The following is an 18,759-nucleotide window of genomic DNA, read 5'->3' on the forward strand; positions in this document are numbered from 1 at the left end:
CACATTTTCCATCACAAAATACAGTGAGATTGAGATCCTGAGACCAAAGATTAAACATCATTTTTCCTTAATTTTTTCTTTTAGAAAATTGAAATAAACTTTAACAATAATCACCATTTGGAATGGGAATTGGAGGAGGAGGAAAAAGACATAATTGTTTGAAATTTTTTTTACCATGTGTCACTACATTTTTTAAAAGTTTAAATTAAACCATAACTGGATATGTGTATATGCATGACTGGGTAATTTTGTTGTATAGCAAAAATTATCACAACCTTGTAAATTAGCTATACTTTAATAAAACTTAAAAAACATTAAACCATAACTTGAGAACTTAGTATGACAGACACTGTGTTACCCTGTGAGGATGCTTTTCATACTACCTCATTTTACATCAAAACCCAGGCACAAAGGGCTTACCTTCACCCCCAGTCATTGGTGTGACGTGGTACAAAGATCAGAAATTCATTCAAACCAGTTTAGGCGGAAGGTAATCTAGCTTCAACTCTTTGGGGCCTGGGATCTAGAATTAGAATGCTTTGGGTTTGAAACAGAGTTCTTACTTTAAATATCTTGGGCAAGTTATTTAACCTCCTCAAACTTTGGTTTCTCATATATAAAATGAGAATAACAACAGTACCTAGCTCATAGAGTTCATGGGATGATTAAGATACCCACATAGAGCACATTGAACATGCCTGGCACTCAGTGATGATGGTGAGTTGCCGTGTACAAGTTCTAACCCTAACTTTTCTTGACCTTAGAGTTCTGGGGTCCAACACCTGATTTATAATAATTTCTACATCTCTTAATCCAAATTCTAGAGCAAAAACATCTGGCTCACTTTGGGTTAGGTTTCTACCCTAGTTCAGTCAGCTCTGACCAGGAAGTCGAGTCTCCTACACACAGTCTCATCAGGGCTGTGGGGAAGGACACAGGCAGGGCAGGCTTCCCAAATAGGTCTGCTGGACCAATACACAGTTGAAAGTTCTTGGATTTATGTATTAAGGAAATGCTGATAATTCTTGGGGTCAAGGGTAACTTTAAAGTCACTTTAAAAGATACTGAACTTATGGTGAGATTGCAGGTTTTTTATTTTATCTTTATGAATGTTTTGAAGTGAGTCAAAGTAATGTTATTATTCATTCTGAAAAACAAATGCTGTACTTCTAAATTCATTGTGTTTTAAATATTTAAATATTTAATTTACTATTCAGAGCCTACATAGTCATCTTATGTTTTTCAGGTTACAGAATACCTATATGCTAATAAAATGGCTTTCCGATACCCAGAACCTGAGGACAAGGCCAGATACATTAGAGAAAGAATATGGCGAAGTGAATATGATTCCCTGCTGCCAGATGTGTATGAATGGCCAGAGTCTGCATCTCACCCTCCCCAGATAACGGAATAAAAGCACACCACTGATAAATAAATGCCTTCCCTGCTTCAGGGAACTCCTCCTTTTCTAGACAAAGAGAGAATCTTCTCAAATTCATGTTTTTTGTGTATGTTATTCTCCCTCACCACTTTGCTTATATTTCCCCATGAATCTGCCGTTCTGTACAGGGCAGATGTGTTAACTGCATTGTTAATCCCCACGTGCAACCTGCAATCAAGTGACCATAATGCTCTCAGTCTGATTTGTAGATTACACCACATCAAAGAGATATTAAAAATGTACTTATGAATGTCTTGTGCTCTTGTTCACCCTTGCCAAAGTATTTACTATTATACCTAATAATCTCTCACCCAATTTTTTTAGGGCTAAGATAGAAATTAATACTTCTGTGGATATGAATATAGAATTTTGAGAAGCTAATAAATTCAACCAAATTCTACAGATAAATTATCAGTATCTAAAAATGTCCTTTTATTTCTGCTTCATTTATCTTCATGCTCTGAAATTGCTTTCCAGTAAACAGATCTGGAAAAATAAGAAAAATCTATTATTTCTTTTCTGGAATTAAACTGAGGCTTAACTGTAATGTTGAGAGAAATGGGAACTACTGATGCCTTTAGACCAACTAGTCATTGTTTTCAACAGTGTATAAAAATCACAGTGTAACTTTTTAAATAAAGGTAATATCTTAAATTTAATTGCTTCAATTATGCAATTTTATTGCCCAACTAGAAATTTAGGTTTGCTTATTATGAAAAGCAGGTATTTTCATTTTCTTCTAGATGATTATGAGTAAGAAGGTATAGGATACCTAATGTGTAATTATGATTTTGATGTGTGACTTTTAACAAATGAGTCATAATGTTTCACATCTGATACATCCTATTCCAGTAGTGATGCTCTTCATTACTTGAGGATTTTTTTTTTTTTTAGGACCATACCTGTGGCATAATGGAAGTTCCCAGGCTAGGGGTTGAATAGGAGTTGCAGCTGCTGGCCTATGCCAGAGCCACAGGAACATAGGACCCAAGCCACGTCTACAACCTACACCACAGCTCAACGGCAATGCCAGATACTTAACCCACTGAGTGAGGCCAGGGATTGAACCCACATCCTCAAGGATGTCAGTCGGGTTCATTACCGTTGAGCCACAAGGGAACTCCTGAGATAATTTTGGAATGTTTATATATTGCTTTGAATATCATTAGTAAATACATTTAATTTTTTGAAACAACCAAAATTAATTGAGAGCTAAGTGCGAATGAATAAAGTGTTCAGACCAGTAAATGTTATTTTTAATCCCAGTAAATGAGTAATAACTGGCTAGTGAGACAGTGAGACCACTTTTCTTATGTGGCTTACATGTTGGAGAGTGCAAAGGGAAAATTCAAACACATTTTTGAGAAGCAGTATTACTACACCTGAGCCTAACACAGTTGCTTTGGGGGAACAAACAAAAATTTGAAGGGAGTTCCCGTCGTGGCTCAGTGGTTAACAAATCCAACTAGGAACCATGAGGTTGTGGGTTCGACCCCTGACCTTACTCAGTGGGTTAAGGATCTGGCGTTGCTGTGGCTGTGGCATAGGCCGGCGGCTACAGCTCCAGTTACACCTCTAGCCTGGAAATCTCCATATGCTGCAGATGTGGCCCTGTAAAAGACCACAAAAAAAAAAAAAAAAATTTTTTTTTTAAATGCCCATTCTAGAATATTTACCACAAAAAATTATAGCTACATATCAGCATGCCCATTATTTGATACTTCCCTCCACAGTCCTTGATATGTTAAATTTGACATTCTGCAGAGGGATGAAAGGGCTTCATTTTATGTTCATCTTTCCTTTTATCTATAGGTAGAGACTGAGTCATAATTTTTAATATAATTCAGTGTTTTGAGAATGTTAAAAACAGCACTGCTATTCAGACTATAGCAAAATGCAGTTGGTTAATAAATCCACTTAACAGATGAGTAAAGTCAGAGGTCTGTTACATCAATCTGTTTTGTAAAATAAGCAGTCAGGTCACAATTTGTTTCTTTCAATTAAAAGTGAAAGTTGATGTTTTTCATGTTCATTTTGTCAAAACAAAATCATCCACAAAAAGTCTTTTCAATCTTGATTTTAACATTGCAAATATAATAATTACAAACCTATTTTTCACGTAATGCTTATTGAAGGCAGGAAAATACAGAATTAATTTTACTAAGATGTTTGCTTACTAAATATGTCAAATACAGTATTCATGGAAATAATATTTTAAGGAAAAAAGCAGGACTAAATGACATATAGCCATTTAAATAAGAAATAACATATATATATATGTTATTTGAGAGCTACCTGTTCTCATTATGTGTTATTTCCTAACCAGTATTTTACCAAGAACTGTCAGTATGGTGGGAGGGGTGGTATAATGGCAGCAAATTGGAAAAGAAACTACAACAATTGGACCTCCTATGCAAAATTTTACCTAGCCAGAAGGTAATTACTTTTGAAAAATAGCAATGGACAGTCATTTTCATTCTTTTGCAGAGAGAAGAAATTCTGTGTATTAGTCTGTCAAATTACTTAGGGAAAAGTGAAAATGTTTTTCTAATCTGAGACCACCACTTGTACTGTGAAACAAACTGGATAACTAGTGAGGGTGAGGTTTATTGACTATAATGCAGAAAGTGTTAAAGATTTTGGTTAAAATCTTTTAAAGGGATGGATTCTTAACTAGGAAGATGCCACCAAATCACTGTGAAGCTTTAAAATGCAGATGCCTCTGCCCCCTCCTTGCAGGTCCCCGGGACAGCCAGGAGCAGGGCGGTGGCAGATGTATTTTCAGGGGTCCCCAGGAGATTCTGATGCACATACTTCTGCCCTCCCAGTCACTGCCCTCAAGTGGACATTCAGACCATTTTGAGAGCTGACCGATTCTTCCTGCTGATGCAGTGGGTCTGCGTGGGGCCCAAGAGTCTGCATTTCTGATGCCTGTGCTGCTGGTTCAAAGGATGCATGCACTGAGGGGCTCTGCTCCAGCGCACTAAGTGTGGTGTGCATTTAAGTCTAGTGCTCAGATAGTATACACTCTCTCTCTATGAAAAAGATAACTGAAGCCAAGTTCTTAACATGGAATTTGTTTCTTTTCTTTTTTTTTGCTTTTTTCAGGGCCACACTCACAGCATATGGATTAGACCCCAGGCAAGGGGTCTAATCTGAGCTACAGCTGCCAACCTATACCACAGCTCATGGCAACGCTGGATCCTTAACCCACTGAGCGAGGCCAGGGATTGAACCCACAAACCTCATGGTTCCTAGTCGGATTCGTTTCCACTGTGCCACAACGGGAACTCCTATTTCATCTATTTTTGTTACATGTAACTTGTATAGGATGTTTATGAGAACAAAAACACAGAACTTTTAAACAACTTTTCTGAAAATACGTAACTAGAATACTGCTAAATTCTAAATTAGATTTTTTAATGTACTTGTTAAGTAAAACCTAGCAACCAGTTTTCATTTATAAAAAATTAGCTATGAGATGGATATCTGTTCTCTATTATTAGGTGTCTTATGATAGGACTAACCCCATCCTTTGCCTCTTCTTTCTCTAAATTAGCCTCTAGAGAAGAGAGATTCTGCATTCTCCTTTGCAAAGGAGTTGCTAATGAATTAAGAGCAAAGCATAATAACTATTAAGGGGTGTGGAGCATTATTTACTCTCAGATAACTGAGAAAGCCCAAAGCGGATAGTAGGGGAGCTGGAAAAGTCTTGCCTTAGAAAATATACTGCATCCGAATGTGCCTGTTGCTTTTCTCAAGCCCATTCAGTATCCCTCAAAAATAACATTTTCAAACTTACAACAGCTCCAGGGTTCTGCCGAGTTCACTGAAATAGAATCAGCTCGGTTGTGCATACATTAACACTTGAGAACATTAATATGAAGCTTGAATCTCTCTATCAGAATTCCATTTAACAGGACCATCCTAAAGAAAAGCACCGAGATCGTATTTCTACCCAAGACAGGTACAGGCAGAGATATTCATTATCTACCTTGGCTCTCAACCAATTTATGATTTGCATTCTGATGTATATCTAAATGTTAAATCCTCCACAGACAAGCTAAATAAAGTAACCTACGTAATATTTAAAATATTCAAGATAATTTGACTACAGAAAACATACCTCTCATCTAAAATCAAGATGTTTTAATATAAGCAGAGAAAAAGCTCCATACTTCATTCAAAATTTTATAAATTAGGACATGTCCTAATTCCCTTAATCCTTGCCAGGAGTTATTCAGATAAACCAGTGACTGGACTTTATTTTCCTTACTTAGATAAGGAAAAAAGTGTCTCTCAGAAAAGTCAGGGTCTGGAAATGTATGCACAGTTGTATAAAATACACAAATTAAGTCAAACGACTTGGATGCTTTGTATCTGTGTAACAGCTTTTTGCCAATAAACTGACTCTTTCATATGGCTATTTAATGAATCTTGTTTTTCCCAAAATAAAAACTTACCTGCCCCCTTTGCTCTTTGGGAACTTACTCCTATGTTCTGCAAACTTTTAAGTTTTAAGAGGAAGCGGAAATTTATATATTCCTCAGTTTTCATTATGTCCTCTTTTGTTCTAGGAAAACTGTCCCCCTCTTATTTTCCTAATTATAAGTGTATATTCTAGCAGATAGTTGGTTCCAACACAGTCAATGAATTATCACTAACATGGTAGGTATGTTCAGTTAGCGAATAATGATAAACTAAATTTTATACAGCACCTACTCTGTGCTGGGCACTGTTCTAAGCATCTTACATGTGTCAGCATATTTAATCCTCAACATCACTTTCTGTCACTGTGCCTCTTTACAGAGGACACAAATGCACAGAGAGGTTAAAAGATTCACCCAAGTTCTCTGCTGATGAGAAACAGAGCTGTGTCCCCTCTCAGAGCTTCTTGGGGAAGAAGGGCCTCTGTGACAGGTGATTTTATCTGGATCTTAAATACCTTATCTTCAAGAATTGTTTTTTCAGATGAAAAAATTTTACCCATTCTTATAAGGTTAATCTTCAGTCCTTTTGAATGCACTTTACCAATTCATTTGATTTTTACGTTATTCCCACTTATAACTGAAACACAATATAAACCTATGTGTCAGTCTTAAGCATTTTAAGTACCGGATGTAAACACAAAAGATTTGATTTTGAATCTGATAAATCACACCAAAATTTCCAGCTCACTAAAATCTTTTGATATGGTAAATCTTCACCAAACCACCAACTGTGATCGCTCTGTGAAAATTAGTTTCAATAGTGCCTTGGCACTTTGTATCTTGACAGAGGCCAATGTCAATATAAATTGAATTGTAAAATACATTTTAAATGATGTCTATTGTGTTATGTGCATATCTATAACTTCTTCCATTAAAAAGAATGGAAGGTAGGAGTTCCCTTCATGGCTCAGTGGTTAACAAGCCCAATTAGGATCTATGAGAATCTGGGTTAGATCCCTGGCCCTGCTCAGTGGGTTAAGAATCCAGCTCTGCCATAAGCTGTGGTGTAGATCACAGACTTGGCTCAGATCCAGAGTTGCTGTGGCTGTGGTGTAGGATGGCAGCTACAGCTCCAATTCGACCCCTAGCCTGGGAACTTCCATATGCCGTGAGTGCAGCCCTAAAAAGCAAACAAAACAAAACAAAAAGGAACAGAAGGTAGTCATAGAAAATGTGTAGAATAAAGAATTTCTGAGACCTATTTTAGCTAAATATTTGACAAAGTAAAATTTCTGCCTAATACTGCCTGTACTTGGCCTAATGATCTTGAAAATTACTGAAATTCAAACCATGTTTTTGCAATTGGTACTGTGTTTCCTTTGATAACATCCCAAACATTCACTATTATCTTGAAGGAAGCCATGCATAGCAAAAGTCATTGCTAAGCCCTTCTCACCTTTGTAATTAAGATAAAGAGATGGAGTAAGTAGTCTTGTGGTAATAGTTTATGGGAATAATCGTTTAAGGGGAATGCATTGTATAGAGTGCATTATGGGAGACTGACTCCTCCAGATGGTTCTAGGAGTCAGTCTAAAAACTTCCTAATGAGCTGAACCATTTTTTTCTCATTTGTGATATATAAATTCTAAAGAGATGTGTATTTTTTTAATTAAAGTATAGTTTATTTACAATGTTGTGTTACGTTTCTGGTGTACAGCACAGTGATTAAGTCATTCATATATATGTATATACACACACTCACACATATATATTCTTATACCCACATACTCTTTTTCAGATTCTTTTCCTTTATAGGCTATTAAAAATATTGGGTATAGTTAGTTACCTGTGCTATACAGCAGGTCCTTGTTGGTTATGTATTTTATATACAGTAGTGTGTATATGTTAATCTCAACCTCTACTATGTGTGTATTTTCTTAATAAATTTTTCCCATGCATCAAAAATGTGTTATGACCTTGTTTTTAAGGGCTGCTGTATTATATAGAGAGCACCTTCAAAAGTTGGTATTATCTTAAACTTTCTCTCTCTCTCCCTCTCTCTCCCTCTCTCTCTCTCACACACACACACACACAGAGTCCAGAATACTTGATCCCATAAGAATATGCTATTAAATTCACATGCAGGCTGTGGTGTAGGCCAGCAGCTACAGCTCCGATTTGACCCTAGCCAGGAACCTCCATATGCCACGGGTGTGGCCCTAAAAAGACAAAAAAAGACAAAACAAAACAAATTCACATGTGGAGCTAATCATGCTCCCCATCTTTCCATTTCCTTCTGTTTGGCTTCCTACTCCCTTTTTCTCCTTTGAGTTTAATCCCAGCAGTAAAGGAATTATTTCTCACCTCTTCACCCCACCACAGACACAATCTAAGACCCTAAAGTTAGAATACTAAAGTATTTTGCGATAAAGGGGAGAAAATGGTATTTAATTGCTCATACTGAATGCTTCCTTCCAGCCAGGCCCTGTTGTAGGTAGCTAATACCTATTTGCTCACTTAAACTTCACAACAGCCCCCATGAGGTGTAGGTATCCTCCCCCCAAATTTCCCCTGTTTTTACAGATGGAAGATCTGAGGCGAAGAACCCTTAGGGTCATGTAGCTACTAAAAATTGGCAGAGCCACAATTCAGAGCTTTATTTTGTCTCACTTCTGTTTCAATAAAACTCTCATCCTGTTTAAACTATACCCTCCATCTCCTCTGAGCACAGCCCATGCAGCACAACACGGCCACAGAAAATCACAGTCCTGCTGTCTCACTCAGTCAGAACCACTGACTTTAAGACACCCCCAATGTGCCTGGGCTTTCCCGCCCAGTGACTGATGCCCTCCCTGTGTTCTCCCGCACCCTCACTCTCAAGGCAGCCAGGCTTCCTATTTCACAGAGTAACAGGGTGATCAGAAGAGAGCTCTCCTTCCTCCCATATCCCTAGCCTCTCACTTCCAGGAGCTGGCTTGATACCAGGAACTCACAGCTGGGCCTCAGCCCCTGGTCTCCTGTTGAATGTCAGCCTCAGACAAGGCCACACTGGCCCCAATGGATCAGGAAAACCTGAGCACGGTCCACACCACAGAAACGACCCCCTCCCTCCATCCTGGCTAATATGCTTGATTACATGACTTTATCAGTTATAGTTTCAGCCTCACTCTAGTCTGCATTTCCCTATAGAAAAGATGGACTGAGAAAACCAATCAGAGATTCGACCCCACTTCCTGAGAGCATCCAATCCAGGGCGAACCCTGGCTTCTACTGGGCCTCTGCAAAATTACCCCCCCCAAACCCAAATCTCACAACAGGTGCTTTCTAACACACTCCCACTGACACCCCTGGGTTCCCCGTTTGTGTGCTCTCTCTTACTGTGATAAATCCCACTTGGTCACAATTACAGGCGTGCTCCTGGTGGCCTTTGGATGGAGGGCAGTGGCTATCTACACCCGTACCTCCGCCTAAGAACCAGCCTCACTCCTGTCAACCAGGACCAGCTCTTCTCTTGGGCATCAGGTACACTTCCCCTCACCCACATAAGGGCCTTGCTCATCAACTCTCCCTTCTCTGCACTGTCAATTTTCCCTCTATTGGATCATTGTCATGGGACCGGGGCTGGTGGACTTGTGACTCCTCTTCTCCTCCCACTATTGCCCCAAGTCAGGACTCTTTAACCCAAAACTCCTCAAAAGGGCATCAGTATTTCCTCTCTACTTCTTGACTTCTACTCTTCCTTCTGCTCCCTCTTGAACCACTCCATTCAGGCCCTCACACCCAGCCTCCATGGAAACCTACATGTTGCCAAATTCAAAGGTCAAATTTTTATTTTACTAGATCCATAAGCATCATTTGTCACAGTTGATCACTCCCTTCTTAAGTTATTATTTTTTATGTAGATACAATTTCAAACTTACAGAAAAGGCGCAAGAACGGTACAAAGCACTCCAAGTGCCTTTACCCAGATTCACCAATTGTTTATATTTGGCTCCATTTGTTCCATCATTCTCTCTTTCTCACTATATAAACCTTACTTTTCTGAATGACCTAAGAATACATTGCAAACACGCTGCTCCTTTACTCCTAAGTATTTCTGTGTGCATTTTATAAGACCAGTAATATTCTCTTACATTATCACAGTAGCTCTCATTACCAAACCAGAAAATTTAATGGTGACCCAATACTATTATCTAATCTAATATTACTTCTCCAACTCTAAAGTTACTTTTCCTTTGTAAATAGGTAAGCTGTAGGGAGATGTTCTGAGACTATGTAAGTAATCTCTTCCTTATCAAATTTTCACCAAGTTTTAGCATCCATTGATGACTTTATAACTCTATAATTTTTTCTATATTTATTAGTTGACATTTTAAGGAAGAACTTTTCCTTCTTTTCCAATATTTTGTTCATTTATTTATCCTGATAAGGACTCATGGGTTCTTATTTTATTCCATGGGTTATAATCCATTGCTATCATTTATTTTGATGCTCAGATGGTCTACGATTTGACCAGGGGGAGCCTCTTTGACCTGGCTCCTGTGTCCTTTTGTGTCCCACAATTATTTGAGTATTTTCTTATTTTCTGATACAGCAAGCTGTTCCAAGCTCATCTTATACTTTCCTTTTCCCAACTCTGGAATCAGGCTTTTTTTTTTTTCCTCTAAAGATCCCTCCTCCTTTTAAAATAATCCCAACTCTTGGCATCCAAGTCAACCTCACTGCTCTGTCTTCCTCTCTCAATTCTTCTTTGCTGATAACCTCCTCCTCTAACACTGTGGGAGTGATCCGCCTTTGGATTACTTTTCTATTTACACTCACTCTTTTGACCTTCTGTTTCTGAAACTATTAATTAGGCTGATGATTCCCCAGTAGATATGTACCTAGTCTGGGCCTTACCCTGAATGCCAGACTTTCATATCCTACCACCTTGCTCACCATCTCCACTGGGGTATTTAATAAACATCTGAAAGCTAACATCTAGAAGAGAACTTCTGTTCTTCCTCCCCCCAAACCTTCTCCTCCCAGTGTCTCTTTTTACATAAATGCCTCAGGCCAAAAACCTTGGAGTCATCCCCTGGCTCCACCTCTTTCAAACCTCACATCAAATTCATCAGCAGTTCCTGTTGGCTCTATCTTGTATATATTCAGAACCTGACCACTTCTTCCATCATCTCTCCTGACAGCCATGATCACATTCATCTGGGTTATTTGCAATGCCTTCCTAACTGGTCTCCCACCCTTACTGCCTATAGTGTATTCTCAGCCAAGACTATTAGTTTTGTAAAAAACTAATAAACAGAAACCTTAATTAAGTGGAGTTGGAAAACCAGAAAGGGGAGTTCTTATACTCTATGATGATAGAAGAGTCCAGTAAGGAGAAAGGTACCTCTTCTCTCCTGACAAGGACTCAGGCAATGAAAAGCCATGGACCTTGTAGACTACAGGCTTCTTAGCTTCCTTCTTTTTTCTATAAAACGGCTCTTCTTCCCTTTCTATGTGGGGACTTGTATATGGCTCACTGTGGTTGCAGACCTGAAATTGCAAGTCTCTGCTGATCCTGAGTAAACCCATCTTTGCTGGAGAAATATCTGGCTATTCATTTCAGGTCAACACTGTGGTGGCCTGTACAGGGACCAGAAAGATCCCCGAAGGCTCCAGAGCTAGTGAGGAAGCAGGTACAGTACCCCCCACTGAGCCCATTGTGCTCACTGATCCTGGGGTTTGAAGGCACATCCTTCCCCTTTTTACATCTGAGGCTCCCAGCTTTTATTTGGGATCCCTTTTCAGGTTTTATCTTCTGGGTTTTTTTTTTTTTTTTTTTTTTTTTTTTTTTGGCCCTTTCTAGGGCCGCTCCCATGGCATATGGAGGTCCCCAGGCTAGGGGTCCAATCGGAGCTATAGCCCCCAGCCTACACCAGAGCCACAGCAACGTGGGATCTGAGCCACGTCTGCGACCTACACCACAGCTCACAGCAATGCCAGATCCTTAATCCACTGAGCAAGGGCAGGGATCCAACCTGCAACCTCATGGTTCTTAGTTGGATTCGTTAATCACTGCGCTGATGGGAACTCCTTTATCTTCTGGTTAAGGCCTTGTTCTGATTTTGAAATGAGACTGTTTTAATCAGAGCTGGCTGAGACACTCTTGGCCCATTCCTTTAGGAAACTGTGCTGGATTTTCAGCCTTCAGCCCATTCCTGATCTCTGGAAAGTGGCTGAAAAAGCCATTGGCCTGGCTGTTCCAGGACCACGCTGTCACCTTAGAACTGGCTGGGATTAGCTTACAAGGTGTTTGAACTGAAATATTTATGCTGTAAGCTGATTGAACTCTTTGAAAAAGAATGTTCTTTTACTCCAGAGAAATACCTCTAAGAAACAGGATCCAAGTTATTTAAATATTTTGAGGGTATGCCTCCCAAAGATATTGCAGCTGATTTTATTTTTTTTTCATTATTTTATTTTTTTCCATTTTTTCTATTACTCAAATGAATTTATCACATCTGTAGATGTATGATGATCATAACAATCTGATTTCACAGGATTTCCATCCCACAGCCCAGGCGCATCACCCCACTCCCCCAAACGGTCTCCTCCAGAGACCGTAAGTTTTTCAATGTCTGTGAGTCAGCATCTGTTCTGCAAAGAAGTTCAGTCTGTCCTTTTTTCAGATTCCACATGTCAGTGAAAGCATTTGATGTTGGTGTCTCATTGTATGGCTGACTTCACTTAGCATGATAGTTTCTAGGTCCATCCATGTTGCAAAAAATGCTGGTATTTCGTTCTTTTTAATGGCTGAGTAATATTCCATTGCGTATATGTACCACCTCTTCTTCATCTACTCCTCTGTCGATGGACATTTAGGTTGTTTCCATGTCTTGGCTGTTGTAGATAGTGCTGAAATGAACATTGGAGTACATGTGTCTTTGCGAGTTGTGGTCTTCTCTGGATAGATGTCCAGGAGTGGGATTGCTGGATCAAATGGTAGTTCTATGTTTAGTTTTCTGAGGAATCTCCATTCTGCTTTCCACAGTGGTTGCACCAATTTACAATCCCACCAACAGTGTACTAGGGTTCCTTTTTCTCCACACTCTCTCCAGCACTTCTTGTTTGTAGACTTTTGGATGATGGCCATTCTGGCTGGTGTAAGGTGGTACCTCAGAGTGGTTTTGATTTGCTTTTCTCTAATAATGAGTGATGTTGAACATCTTTTCATGTGTTTCTTGGCCATATGTATGTCTTTGGAGAATTGTCTGTTTAGATCTTCTGCCCATTTTTTGATAGGCTTGTTTGTTTTTTTGGTATGGAGCTGCAGAAGTTGTTTATAAATTTTGGAGATTAATCCCTTGTCAGTTGATTCACTTGCAAAAATTTTCTCCCATTCTGTGGGTTGTCTTTTTGTGTTGTTTAGGGTTTCCTTTGCTGTGCAGAAACTTTTAAGTTTTATTAGACCCCATTTGTTTATTTTTCTTTTTACTGTCAATACTCTGATAGATGGACCTGAGAAGATGTTGCTGTCATTTATATCAGAGAGTGTTTGGCCTACGTTTTCCTCTAGGAGTTTGATAGTGTCTGGTCTTATATCTAGGTCTTTAATCCATTTTGAGTTTATTTTTGTGTATGGTGTTAGGAAGTGTTCTAATTTCATTCTTTTCCATGTGGCTATCCAGTTTTTCCAGCACCACTTATTGAACAAGCTGTCCTTTCTCCATTGTATATTCTTGCCTCCTTTGTCATAGATTAGTTGGCTGTAGGTGCGTGGGTTTAATTCTGGGCTTTCTATCCTGTTCCACTGATCTATATGTCTGTCTTTGTGCCAGTACCATGCAGTTTTGATGACTGTTGCTTTGTAGTATAGTCTGAAGCCAGGGAGCCTGATTCCTCCAGCTCCATTTTTCTTTTTCAGGATGTCTTTGGCTATTCTGGGTCGTTTGTGCTTCCAAACAAACTTTAAAATATTTTATTCAAGTTCTGTGAAAAATGTCCTTGGTAATTTGATAGGAATTGCATTAAATCTGTAGATTGCCTTAGGTAGTATAGTCATTTTGATCGTACTAACTCTTCCAATCCAGGAGCATGGTATATCTTTCCATCTATTTGTGTCATCTTTGATTTCTTTCATCAGTGGCTTGTAGTTTTCAGAGTATAGGTCTTTTGTTTCTTTAGGTAGGTTTACTCCTAGGTATTTTATTCTTTTGGATGTGTGATTTTATATTTTTAAAATAATTTTATTTATTTATTTATTTATTTAGTCTTTTTAGGGCCATACCCAGGGCATATGGAAATTCCTGGGGCTAGAGGTCAAATCGGAGCTTCAGCTTCTGGCCTACACCACAGCCACAGCAACCTGCAATCTGAGGTGCATCTGTGACCTCACCACAGCTTGCCGAAACGCCAGGTCCTTAACCCACTGAGCGAGGCCAGGGATCGAACGATTGTCCTCATGGATACTAGTCAGGTTCGTTACCGCTGAGCCACAATGGGAACTCCGTGATTTTATGTGTAAAAACTGTGGTCCCGCCTAATGTGTATTTCTAAATAAATGGACTGACCTGACCAAAGGTAATTTAGACTATTAATAGACATAGAGGGAACTTATGAAATCCCCAAACTTAATTTGCTTCAAATTAAACTGAACTACAATAGCTCCAAAGTTTCCAGAACTGAGTGGAATGCTCATTTTTGATTGGTATTTTGAGGCTTCCCAACATTACCAGGAATCTAAAATTGACTTTCTACAGAAAAAAGATTTAAAGATTAGCTGAAACAAATGATTAAAGAAAGAGAGAAAATGGCTCCTAAAACCTCAGGCTCTTCCTTCTTGACTTTTTTCAGGCAGAGCCTTTGGTGCCTTCTTTCTTCTTCCTTTCTATACCACCTACACTTCCTCTATACCCACAACCCCCCCAACACACACACATACTAGTACTCTTGCCAAACGTCCCCCTTTATAACTCCACTCCCTTTTCCTCCAAAGTTGTCAGATCCTGTCTCTTTAAAATTAATTCTTCTGGGGATCCGGGAGCTAAACTCTTAATTTCTTATATTCCCTGGACTAAAGCTGAACTGCAAGCCATAATCAAAGATTTTCCCAGTAATTCCCATCATGGCACAGAGGAAACGTATCTGACTAGGAACCATGAGGTTGCGGGTTCGATCCCTGGCCTTGCTCAGTGGGTTAAGGATCCGGCTTTGCCGTGAGCTGTGGTGTAGGTTGCAGACACAGCTGGGATCCCGTGTTGCTGTGGCTCTGGCATAGGCTGGTGGCTATGGCTCTGATTAGACCCCTAGCCTGGGAATCTCCATATGCCGCGGAAGCGGCCCTAGAAAAGGCAAAAAGACCAAAAAAAAAAAAAAAAAAAAAAAGATTTTTCAAAAGTAACCAAAGATTCTTACAGATTTGATAAGGAATTTAATATAGTCATTCAAACTTATCAACCTGGGCTCTCTGACATATCAGCTGGTTCATGTGCTTGTCAGTGAAGGTTGGGCCCAGCACTGGATGAAAACCACTACCTGGGAAAATCTTGATAGGTCTTTAGAACTAAAACTGGGAAACCAGCCTACTAACCTATATGATCAGGCTAAAGCAATTGCTAGGTGACTTCATTAAGCAATTCCCAGGACTTTCCAAAGCCTGTTGAGTGGAACAAAATTTGGGCTTGCACATAAAATCTGATGAATCTGTTCATGACCATCACAACTGATTTCATTTTTTTTTTTAAAGAAAATTCTGGGAGTTCCTGCTGTGGTGCAATGGGATCAGCAGTGTCTGTGGAGTGCTGGGATGCATGTTTGATCCCCAGCTCGGCACAGTGGCTTAAGGATCCAGCATTGCCACAGCTTCAGCATGGGTCACACTGAAGCTTGGATCTGATCCCTGGCCCTGGAACTCCATATGTCGTGGGGTGGCAAAAAAAAAAAAAAAAAAAAGAGAGAGATAGAAAATCCTGGTCATACTTCAAATGCTGTTTCCACCTGGAGTAGCTCTTAACCCTACGCTTACTAAAGGACTGAACCAGAACCTTTCCCTTTAGCAAAAAGGACCAAGAATGGGAAACTATGTCCCCTCCAGATTTAGGTAATCTGGCAAACCAGCTTTCTCACATTTTAGATGAGTCACTTGAAGGAAAAACCACCAAAATTCTTAATCTTCAACACCAGCAAATGAAGCCTCCTAAACTAACCAAAACTCTGCATTTCTGCTATTATTGCAAAGAGTCAGGATGATGGAAAAGAGACTGTTACAAACAGAAACCAAAAGCAACAACAAAATGAGACAACATCAAACATACTAACATTCACATTGTAGGTGTCCCAGAAGGAGAAGAGAAAGACAGAGAACATGTTTGAAGACACATTAGCTGAAAAATTCCTGAACCTGGGGAAGAAAACAGATATCCAGGCCCAGGAAGCACAGAGTCCCAAAAAGAATCAGCCCAAGAGGACCACATCAAGACACATGTAACTAAAATGGCAAAAATTAAAGATGAAGGGAAAATGTTAAAAACAACAAGTTACATACAAGAGAACTTCATAAGGCTATCAACTGACTTTTCAGCATAAACTCTGCAGGCCACAAGGGAGTAGCACATTATATTTAAAGCGATGAAAGGAAAAAACATACAGCCAAGAATACTCTACCTGGCAAGGCATTCATTCAGATTTGAAGGAAAGATCAACACAAAACCAGAATTACAAGAAATGTTAAAGAGGCTTTTCTAAACAGAAAATGAAAGGACACAACTAGAAACATGGAAATTATGAAAGGAAAAAAATCTCCCTAAAAAGGCAAATATACAATAAAGGCAGTAGATCAACCACTTTAAAAGTTAGTAGAAAGCTTACAAGTAAAATCTTTTAAATCCTTAATAAGCAGTTAAGAGATACACAAAACAAAAACATGTAAAATATGATGCCAAAAGCAGTAAATGTGGAGAACAAGGCAGTTAAAATGCATTTGGATGTAAGAGATCAGCAATTTAAAATAATCATCTGCATCTACATCTAAACATTATGGTAACCACAACCCAAAAATCTATAATAGGAGTTCCCTTGTAGCTCAGGAGGTTAATGATCCAAGCATTGTCACTGCAGCTGCTCAGGTCGCTGCTGTGGTGCAGGTTTGATCCCTGGCCCAGAAACTTCCACATGCTGCGAATATAGCCAAAAAAAAGATCCATACCAAAAAGTTTCAGGAATCTAAACATAACAATAAAGAGAGTCACCAAATAGCAAGGGAAGAGAGTGAAAGAAGAAAAGAACAAAAGAGAACTACAAAAACTAACACCAAACAATTAAGAAAAGACAATAAGTACCTAGTCATCAATAATTACTTTAAATATAAATGGACCATATGCTCTAATCAAAAGACACAGAGTGGCTGAATGGATACTAAAACAGGATCCATATACATGCTATCTACATGAGACTCACTTCAGATCTTAAGACACACGAAGACTGAAAATGAGGGAATGGAAAAAGTATTCCATGCAAACAAAAACAAAAAGAAAGCTGGGATAGCAATATTTATATCAGACATAACAGATTATAAAACAAAAGCAGTTATAAGAGACAAAGAAGGAATTACATAATGATCAAGGCATCAATTCAAAAAGAAGATATAACAATCATAAATTTATATGTATACAACATAAAACCACCTACATACATATAGCCATAAAGGGAGAAGTTAACAGTAACAAAATAAGAGCAGGGGACTTTAACACCCCATTTACACCAGTGAACAGATTATCTAGACAGAAAATCAATAAGGAAACTCTGGCCTTAAATGATGCTTTAGGTCAGATTAATTATATATATATGTATACACACACACACACACACACACACACATATATATATGTATATATAAAACATTCCACCCCAAAGTAGCAAAAGACACATTCTTTACAAACACACATGGAATGTTCTCCAGTATGGTTGACATGCTAGGCCACTTTGAAACAAGTCTCACTAAACTTAAGAAGACTGAAATCATATCAAGTGTCTTTTCTTTTTTTCTTTTTACAGCTGAACCTGAGCATATACAAATTCCCAGGTCAGAGGCTGAATTGGAGCTGCAGCTGCAGGCTATGCCACAGCCACAGCTACACCATCTGAGCTTCGTCTTTGACCTACACTGCAGCTTATGGCAATGATGGATCCTTAACTCCCCGAGCCAGGTCAGGGATCAAACCTGCATCCTTACAGAGATGTCAGGTCCTTAGTATACCGAGCCACAACAGGAACTCTTCAGGTATGTTTTCTGACCACAAATATACGAGACTATAAATCAACTACAAGAAAAAAAAATTTGCAAAAAGGCACAAACACGTAGAAGTTTAAAAATATGCTACTGATAACTGATTCACTTTGTTGTACACCTGAAACTAATACAACATTGAGGTCAACTGTACGCCAATAAAATTTTTTAAATGCTACTAAACAAACAATGGATCATCAAAGAAATCAAAGAAGAAATTGAAAAATACCCAGATACAAATGAAAATGGAAACAATGATCCAAAATCTATGGCACACAGCAAAAGCAATTCTAAGAGGCAAGTTTATAGCAATACAAGCTACTTCAGGAAACAAGAAAAATCTCAAATAAAAAGCCTAACCTTGAACCTAAAAGAATCAGAAAAAGAAGAGAAAACAAAACCCAAAGTTAATATAAGGAAACAAATAAAGACCAGAGCAGGAGTTCCTGTTATGGCATACCGGAAACTAATCCGACTAGGAACCATGAGATTGCAGGTTTGATCCCTGGCCACGTTCAGTGGGTTAAGGATCTGGTGTTGCCATGAGCTATGGTGTAGGTCGCAGACATGGCTGGGATCTGGCATTGCTATGGCTGTGGTATAGGCCAGCAGCTGTACCCCTA

The 18,759-nt window shown here is 38.9% G+C and overlaps 2 protein-coding genes across 5 annotated transcripts in view; both read left to right on the forward strand.

Moving 5' to 3' along the window:
* Nucleotides 1-2,100, forward strand: part of ME2 (malic enzyme 2) — a 56,010-nt gene extending 53,910 nt beyond the window's left edge. For all 4 annotated transcript variants that reach the window (XM_021093292.2, XM_021093285.2, XM_084966189.1 and 1 more), the window contains one exon: nt 1,247-2,100. In XM_021093292.2, coding sequence (XP_020948951.1) covers nt 1,247-1,414 — 168 coding nt within the window. In that variant the 3' untranslated portion in view covers nt 1,415-2,100. The remainder of the gene's footprint in view (nt 1-1,246) is intronic.
* SMAD4 (SMAD family member 4) overlaps nt 1-18,759 on the forward strand; it is a 651,075-nt gene that overhangs the window by 496,671 nt on the left and 135,645 nt on the right. The window lies entirely within an intron of this gene.

The sequence above is a fragment of the Sus scrofa genome, chromosome 1 (assembly GCF_054392235.1).
Source record: "Sus scrofa isolate SSC_HxYL_T2T_F1_AM1 chromosome 1, Sscrofa_HxYL_maternal_Yorkshire_Landrace_v2.0, whole genome shotgun sequence".
In the NCBI taxonomy this organism is placed as follows: domain Eukaryota; kingdom Metazoa; phylum Chordata; class Mammalia; order Artiodactyla; family Suidae; genus Sus; species Sus scrofa.